This window comes from Miniopterus schreibersii (assembly GCF_964146895.1).
Source record: "Miniopterus schreibersii genome assembly, chromosome: 6".
Lineage (NCBI taxonomy): Eukaryota > Metazoa > Chordata > Mammalia > Chiroptera > Miniopteridae > Miniopterus > Miniopterus schreibersii.
Window position 1 is genome coordinate 53,450,055 of NC_138107.1, and position 9,291 is coordinate 53,459,345.

Below are 9,291 nucleotides of genomic sequence, written 5' to 3' on the forward strand. Positions count from 1 at the left end.
CTGTGCCACTAGTTTTACTTATATTATCTCATTAAAAACAAACCCAAAGAGAAGTGACTGAGTGGGCCACCCAGCTAGAAAGCAGCCGGATTGTAATATGAACCATCGAAGACATTTCTACTCACTGTTGTTGCTAACTCAAACAAGCATACATTCAAGGCCTTGAGGCACCAAAATTAACCTAACACCAAGCATTGAGCCTAAGACACCTCAAGATTATTCAGCAGTGTTTTGTAGTCTCTTTATATCTGCTTTTCATAGAAATCCACAAGTATGAGAGCAACTCCTAGTAGAGGTAGGAAAAACACCTGCACCTTGACATCATTCTTTAGAAACTGTATAGAGTGATTCTTAACCTTTTTTAGGAGTCTGGTAAAAGCTAGGGATCTTCTTCCCAGAGATTCACATAAAATTTTGCATTATTTTAGAAGGTTCAGAGTCCTAAAGTCCATCTATACATTTCAATTTTAAAATTGACATTTGATTGGACTAAGAATCAATAGGATGAGGTTTAGAAAAAATACAAAAGGACACAAATAGACTCTTTTTGGAAGCTGTTTTAAACATCAGCACAATTCTGCTCATGTAAACGATTCTCTTTTTATCACTTCTGATGATCTACGGCAAAGACCTTACAGAAGAAAAAGGAGAAAGCTGAGATGCCATCATTGATACTTACCGTTTTCCTGAGCAATTTTTTTCATTCAGGCCACCAACCTTGTTTATGGCAGACCAGGCTGTGAGAGCCACATATGGCAAAGAGGCAGCTTGAGTATGAGTGAGTGATTTGGGCTTGTGAGAGACCTAGATATGAAGACAATAAAAATAAGCAATGACTTACAAACCCAGGAACACAAGTACATTTATCTTCATAGGAATCCAACCATTTTCATGGATAAGTCTATAACATTCTGCCAGGTTCAGTATTTATTACATACACTACTTTAGATTATCCCTAAGGAATATTCTCCAAATGATTCAACCTGCCCTCCTGGGGTCAGAGGTTGAGTAATGTTTTACAGGCTACATTATCAGATATAACTGCTTAACTCATAAAAAGGTCACACTTGATAATCCCATTAGTCCTGACAATACTCAAAAATAAATACAAATAAACCTTGAGTCCTCATAAAAACATTCTAATTTGTTTTTTAGATCAGCTGTTTCCTTTACTCCCATTTACTGGAAGGTAATCTTTCCAGACTTTTTCTAATCTCAGTAATACCCCTTCTTCCCTTCCCACCCTCCCTTCTGTAGCCAACTTCCGCAATGTTAACCCCTTTCTCTCTATTCAAATAGTCAGATCTCCTGACTATATGTGATTAGACTCCTGTTTTTAAAGTTATTTGAAACAGCTTGATACTTCCATGCTTCTGTTTATAATTAATCAGTACACTCCATTTGGTATATTTGGTTTCCACCATTTACACTGGGTAAAACCAAGAAACACAGCAGGGTTTCTAGATCTCACTCCAAATCCCTGCTCCACAAGACAAAGATACCACTTTGGCAAGCAGTGTTATTAAATGACATCAAATACTTTTCTAATCTTTCAAAAATTCCTATTCTCTATCTCAGCTCTTTCAAACCTATCCATTAAACATGAACCTGATCTGAAAAAAAACCCACAATTATTTCAGAGATATTTGTCAGTCTTTGTTTATACTTTCTAATGGCATTTCAGCACAGAACTGGTGAGTTACCTCATTCCCACTGACTACAACAAACTCTGAGAGAGTGCCTTGTTTCCAGGGAGGAACTGCAGCCCAGACCTAAAACACACACACACACACACAAACTTCATTAGAAACAGATCTCTTTTAACCAAAGCTAAGCATGAGGGTATTCCCAATACATGCCCCACCCAGTGAAAAAAGCACAAGTCAGCAAATATACCAACTAAAAGAGCTATTTTCACATGAAGTAAATGTATTACTTAGTATGATTCTGAATTTATCAAGTCAAGCCGCATTAGAAGCAGATGCCAGTAAAAATCCTGCTGTATTTACTGACTACATACTTGGAATACCAGTTAAGAGCAGTCCCTGGGGCTTGAATTCTGGCTCTACCACTTACTAGCTGTGGGACTTCTGTGTAGCTGTATAGCTTGCCTTCCCCACCTGTAAACTGGGGCTAACTGTACATACTTCATAGAGATTAAGAGTTATTTTATGAAAAGCAACCAGACCAGTGTTAGCTATGATTATGAACTCACTTTAATTTCTTGGTGTAAAAATTCAAGATGACAAGTGACAGGTGATTATACCAAACTTCAGCTGTTTTAAAACCATCTAGCCCATAAGGTAGAAATTGTCACTTAAAGACTCTTTCAAGAAAAAGAAAAATAGTCCCAATCATACATATTTAAAGTCTTGGAATTCTTAAGCACTAGATTTAGAACACTTAGGTACAGTTAAGCTATTCTGACAGTACCAAGAACAAGAGAACCAAGAAAATGAGGGTTCCAGCCAAGCTCAGTATATTTGTTGAAAAGAAGAGAAGGTCAATGATATGAAAAATACTTGCAAAAGAAGCAGAATGAAATCTGCATATTTAGAAAAGGAATAGTAGCATTTCATAACTCACCTCATCTCCGGGCTTGAAGTACCTCACATCAAGTCCACATTCCATCACCACACCAGAGACATCCCGACCCAGAGTCAGGGGGAATTCTTCTCCTTTGATTTTAATATGTAAAGGATCACGTTTCATATTTAAAGCTGTAGCTCCATAACCACCTATAAAATACAGTTTTATCTGTTTCTTCCAAAAGAGTGGAATGACTTAAAAACTACTATAAGGTTATGGGCCAGGTACAATTCTAGATCTTCAATATGTAGATTATAAAGCAATCAAACTTATCATTGGTTTTTTCAAACCATCACACAAGAAAGCATAAAATCATTGAGTGCTGAATAGGAGTGGCAGAGGTAAGTAAAGGGGGGATAAATAGTGATAGGAGACAATATACAGATGATGTATTACAGCAATGTACATCTGAAACATATAATTTTATTAACCACTATCACCCCAATAAATTCAATAAAAAAGGAAAAAAGAAACAAAATGAGTCCTGTTCCTTTCAAAGAAAATTACTTGGAAAATTATAATCACTTGTTAAACTAAAGCTACCATTGCTCAAAATGTTTAAATTCCAATTTTGAAACTGTCTTCAGTACTTTCAGTATTTTCTTTTATAGTTTTACTTTGTTCTTTGAAAACAGTTTCTTTAATTTATTCATTTATAAACTTTTTAAACAACAAAGTTGTTTGGTGTCATCTGATGAAGAAGATAAATGTTAAAGCTGTTTGAAGTAAAAAAAAACAAACAATAAATAAGGCACAGAGTTATATTTGACACTGATACTGGTCTATAAGTAATGGTCTCCACCTCCCAAAAAGTGTTTCTACAACATCACTGATTAAGTGCATAGACTGATTCCTCAGTGAAAAAGAACCACTTGACTGCACCTGTTCTGGTATGTTAAATCAAGTTAATTGCTTTATTTTACATATCCTTTTATTTTTAAGAATATTTACATAAATACCAGCTAAGTAGAGCTGAAAACATTCTTCTGATCATATTTTTGGTAATAAATTGGCTATTCTATCTACAATAACCCCAAGCAGTTTATTGCACAGCTTCAACATATAAAATGGCTTTCCCAAGACACAAAAGTATCTGAATTGTCTCTCTGCTTGACATCTTCTGAGAACATTTCCTCTATGTGAGGTTCTCCAAGATAAGCACCCTGCTTACCTTCTAGTGTCATGTACCACAACTTATGCTCCAGAATCACTGATCAGTCTGTAAGTCTCCTTTCCCCACACCCACTCTCAGGGGCAGTACAACATTAGGTAACCTTGATAGGAGCAGCTGCTGTGGCATGGCGTGACAAAGAATGGGAAGTGAGAAATAGGAGACAGTGAGAACATTCAACTCTTTCAAATAGTCCTGCTATAAAGGGGAGCAGAGAAGTGGAAGTGTGCAACTGAGATGGAGAGAGGATTTTTACTAGTTTGTTTTTCTACCCTCTTTAAGAGGGGAGAAATAACAGCCAGTCTGTATGCTAATGGGAATGATCCAGTAGAAAGTAAAAGATTGAAGACGTAGAAGAGAACTGCTCAAACACTGCTCCCGAATAGCTGAGAGGGGATGGAATCTAGAACCCAAGTGGAGGGCTGGCCTTAGATGGGAACAATGACAATTAACCTATATAGCAGGAGGGAATGTGGAAGATACAGGGAGAGATCCTGACAGGTGGGTAGCTTGTAGACGTTGTTTTTCTAATTAAAAAAAAGACACATGGGAGAGTGTTTGAAAGTTGAGATAGTCCCAGAAAATCTAAGCGGATGGCCATCATGTGAATATTACACATTTGTCATCTAGCTAGAGGTACATTCCATCAGGAAAAGAAAAAAAATCAATTTCACATGTAATATAAAAGTCATGTTTTACTTTTCCTGTCTTACATTCCATTTCCACCATTAGAACACAATTAAACAATTATTCACTGAAATTCCTATGTGGTTTGAGCAACAGAAGTGGCTTTTAGCCGTATCAAATTTTAGCTGCTGTTTCAGAGCTGCAAAAAAGGCTTTAGTCCTCTCTGAGGTAGAGACCTGCAGGGCAGGGTTGTTTAAATAGCTTTCTTGGTCACTCTGATATGTCAATGTATCAACCGAGTAGTCCTGGCTCACTGGTATTAGCTAAACTAGCCCCAAATCCAAAATGTACCTGGTAGTTAGTAACTGAGAACCTGCTTCATGACACAGATGAATGGGGGCTCTTAAAAACTTCATCCCACTGTTAGAGGTGGCCAGTTTGACTGGGTCAGAATTGGAATAATTTGGAAAATCATAAATCTGTCATCAGTTTCAAAGACTTTTAATCCCATCTAAAGAGATCAAACTGTTGGTATGATGTTGTTGGCTGCATTTTTATTTTTATTTTAAAATTAATCTATGTTCACTGCAGCATTCCCAGTAATAGCCAAGATATGGAAGCAACCTAGATGTCCATCAATACATGAATGGATAAAGAAGATGTGAGATACACACACACACACACACACACGCACACACACACACACGCACACATGCACACAATATTATCCAGCAATAAAAAAGAATAAAATCTTGCCATTTGCAAAAACATGGATGGACCTAGAGGATATTATGCTAAGTCAAATAAGTCAGAAAAAGGCAAATACTATACAATTTCATTTATATGTGGAATCTAAAAACAAAAACAAAAGAATAAACAATACAGAAACACACCCAGAGATATAGAGAACAAGTTGATGGTTACCAAAGGGGTGGGGGAATGGAAATAAAAAATTTAAAAATAAAAATTTCTTTAGCCATTTGTAAAACTTATGATTTTATGTCCAACAATAGTGGCCATATCCAGAAAAACAGCCTACTTTCATCTTTCAAAATAAAGTAGCCATGTCTTTGCTTTCTTGTCAAGGGAAATAACTACTTTCTACAGTTTACAATCATCTACTCATTACTAATTTTCCCAAGTTACCATTTCAGATACCTTCTGCAACAACAATCATACATTCTCAAAAAAGAATCCATGAGCAGGAAATAAAGAGGGTAACTTGCAAATAATATTACCCAGTCAAATCACAAGAAATTAAGATGTCTTAAGAATACTATACTTAAGATGCTGCAATATTTTATTAAGTAGCAGCAAAGAAAGTCCAGATCCAGCCATTCTACTGAAATGAAAATGTACACAATACAAATTATGCATGTGCATTCAAAGAAATGAAAGTTAACAGATCTAAATGAAGACAAATGTAAATATTGCTCATGGATAAAATACTGCTAATTTTAATTTGTAATCTTAACTTAGAATGAAAATATAAACTTCCATAAAAATAATGACTGCATGACAACTACATACGTGAAGTAGGGTACTGAAACAGGAAGTAGTTGACAGAGCATAAGTTCTACCTTCACCGTTTATACTCATTGATCACTGGGTGTAAGCACTGATCATTGGATATAAACCAACCATTTAAAGACATATCCTGTAAAAACTAAATTATCTTCAAGCCCAATGTAAATGGAATAAAACAACATGCCCAAGTAGTGGTAGCAATTATTATGTCAAAATGAACAACAACGAAAAATACAGTTAAGTCCTCACTTAAAATCACGGATACATTCTGCAACTTTAAGCAAAACAATGTAAAATAAAACCAATTTTCCCATAGGCTAATCTCATCAACTTTATAATGAAACAGTGTTAACCTAAACAATAGTATTTGAGGATGTGCTGTACAAATGTTGATTTCATGTGGGATTCCGTAGTATATCATTTCCTTTCCTTCTTAATTGAACTTTCTAGTTACAAACTCTTTAAGAGTCCAAAGGAATGTGTAATAGATAGTCCTCACATTGTCTGGATCAGCACTGTCCAAAAGAAATATAATACAAGCCACATATGTAATTTAAAATTTTCTAGTAGCCACTAAAGAGTAAAAAGAAACAAGTGAGATTAATTTTTAATATTTTACCTACTATACACAAAATACAATCAGATCTTTATGTAATCAATATAGAATTACTGAGACATTTTACATTCTTTTTTCTGATTGTCTTTTAAATCCAGTGTGTATTTTACACTAACTTCACTTCTCAATTCAACTGCTCAATAGCCACATGTGGCTAGTGGCTACCATATAGGACAACTAGTGGATACTAGATATATTCACTAAGTTAAAAATAGCAGCATTAAAAATTGGAGTCAAAAGAACTAAATACAGTGAAACTGGAAAAGTCCCTAATCCAGTTGTGCTCCATGTTTCTAAGTCCCCAAATCTTCTTGGGGAGTCTAAGAGGTCCTTTCTTTTCCAACTACCTACGTGAGGCTAGTTTTTCTCCACTTACTTCACATGACATATTGTGACAGACTAAATACAGAAATATATATATGAAGACCCATCTATTTTATTAAACCAGAAAGCAAAGAGATATGTACAAGTGTAAAACAATGCGACTCTTAGCACTCTTTTTTTTTGGCTTATTTTGGAAAATGCAGTTATTTTTCACTGTAAGCACTTTGAAGGTAGATTCTATGCTCTATCAACTACTACTACCACCTGTTTTCAGTGTTTCACATATGCAGTTGTTTTTGAGTCCTTATTTTTGTCATTTTATATTTTAACCTGATTTAATTTTGTAATGTTAACGCAAAAGGAGTTTACTGTATTTTTAAATGAATTAATAAGCGTGCTAAAATTTTTATTCTAATTTCTAACAAGGTAGATATATTCATAGCTATAACCCATATAAACAAAAGCCAAAGAATTATTAAGCACGTAAAGATGTCTTAGAACCAAAAAATTTGAGAGTTGCTATTCTAATCTATCACACAACTCCTAGAAACAAAGAGGAAGAAATTAATAAAAGTCAAAGTCTCAACTTCTCATATTTCTCTATAAATTCCACAAAATTACTCATTCTATCATTAATCTTAATTTTGTTTTTGTAATTAGATATGTATATAAACAAAGAAATTTAATTCATTACACACAGTTCACATACAGGGTGGGACAAAAGTAGGTTTATAGTTGTGAGTACACAAAATGCAGTTTATTCTTGTATTATTTATTAGTTACTGTATTTTTCATATGAACAACTTAAACCTACTTTTGCCCCACCCTGTACAATTATTATTGAGGCAATCTGATGAGTAGAACTGTAGGTGTACACACAGGCCTTCAAAACACAGCCGCATGATTAAGTTAAAACTCATTCGGAAGCCTACTTAGAGCACTGAGGTTAACTGACCAATCACCCCAGATGTTTTTTTACTTCTTTAGAAACATGAATGAGTTCCCATAAGAAATATTTTTGTCTTTACTTTCCAAAGTTAAGTAATTCACAAATAGTAATAAATTTTTCAGCCTTATAATCATTACATAGTACATATTTAAGGAATCCTAGTACTCTCCAGTATTTGTCAATATAGCCTAGAAGAAATTAAGACGCAGTAACACTATTCCCACTTTGGATAACAGAAAAGTGTATCTGAACTGCTTGAGGCAAATGCAACAGGAGAAAGGGGGAAAGTACTGTGTCGATATCCTGGCATTCTGCTCCACTTTGTCCACTGGACCAATAAAGCTGTGAACAGCGAGAGACCAAAGGATTATTATAAAAATTCAAATTCTGAACTGACATGAAAACTAAAATCGGTGATAAACTTCAGAACATCACAAAATTCCCGGGAGAGTATACCAGAAAGTTTGCTGTGGACGCAACTCTCAAGTCCCAATTTACACTTTAAGGAAGCATGGAAGCAATTCAAACTTATTAAAGTATACCCTGGGCATTGCAATTTCAACAATTTTGGAAATATCTGCTGACATACTGTCAAAAACCTTTGTGTTAACCAAAGAAGTGTAGTCAAGTAACAATTGATTTTTTAAAGCTACTGATCCCTGATGAAATTCTCTGAAGAAGAAAAAATGTATAACAAGGAGGAATGTCTTTCGAACTTACTTCTCATGTTAACATCTATAGGATTTACGCTTGCCGCGTGAACTTTGATAATGACTTCATTTGGATAGTGTATGATAGGCATCATCATGTCCTGAGTAAATCGAAGCACTTCATTCTTCCCATATTTATCTATCACCCAAGCGGGCATGACAGTGCTCCTTGGAGAGGTAGTACTAATCTTTCTAACCGACGGCTTTTGTATAACTTGGCTTCTCCAGAAGCAAACCGTAGCACATGCCTTTCTCCTAAGCACACACGTCTTCAGGAATTCCATCGTCAACATGCGGCTGAGTTGCGCGTCTAATTAAAATGCACTTGGATTGGATTCAACTGTCACCCCTGAATTCTGTCTGAGTTCGCCTAGCACAACGGCTGATTTCAAAACTCAGAATTTAAAAATGAAGTTGGCCTAATGGAGACAACGAAGGAACACGAATATGGAATTAGATGGCTCCTCGCATCTAAAATGCTCCAATTAACGTTCCAGTCAGCATTCTGTCCATTATCCTCCCCACTCACACCCCCTCCCCTTAAAAACAGAACCAAAATCAAAACCCTAGAACTCCGCCCGGTCCCGGGAGCACGGGGCCGGACCAACTGACTCCGCTCGCGTTCCGGACGCCGCAGGAAATCAGACGCTCAGGGCCTCGCGCCGCGACCCTAGCCCGGAGTCTCCTCGCCGCCCGCTCGCCGTCGCCGCGGGACAGGCCTTGCGGCGCCAACCAATCGCGTGCCAAGATCGTTTCCTCCGGCTGCACCCCGACCAAT

The 9,291-nt window shown here is 36.2% G+C and overlaps 1 protein-coding gene across 3 annotated transcripts in view; it reads right to left on the bottom strand.

Annotated features, from left to right (window-relative positions):
* Nucleotides 1-9,240, bottom strand: part of RTN4IP1 (reticulon 4 interacting protein 1) — a 37,324-nt gene extending 28,084 nt beyond the window's left edge. The window contains exons 1-5 of one of the 3 annotated variants that reach the window (XM_081141222.1): nt 9,118-9,240; nt 8,524-8,932; nt 2,587-2,738; nt 1,704-1,772; nt 680-804 (exon numbers count right to left, since the gene is read on the bottom strand). In XM_081141222.1, coding sequence (XP_080997348.1) covers nt 680-804; nt 1,704-1,772; nt 2,587-2,738; nt 8,524-8,806 — 629 coding nt within the window. In that variant the 5' untranslated portion in view covers nt 8,807-8,932; nt 9,118-9,240. Of the gene's footprint in view, nt 1-679; nt 805-1,703; nt 1,773-2,586; nt 2,739-8,523 lie in introns of all 3 variants that reach the window. The other 2 variants (XM_081141221.1, XM_081141223.1) reach the window with 2 other exon arrangements.
* Nucleotides 9,241-9,291: the final 51 nt, after the last annotated feature.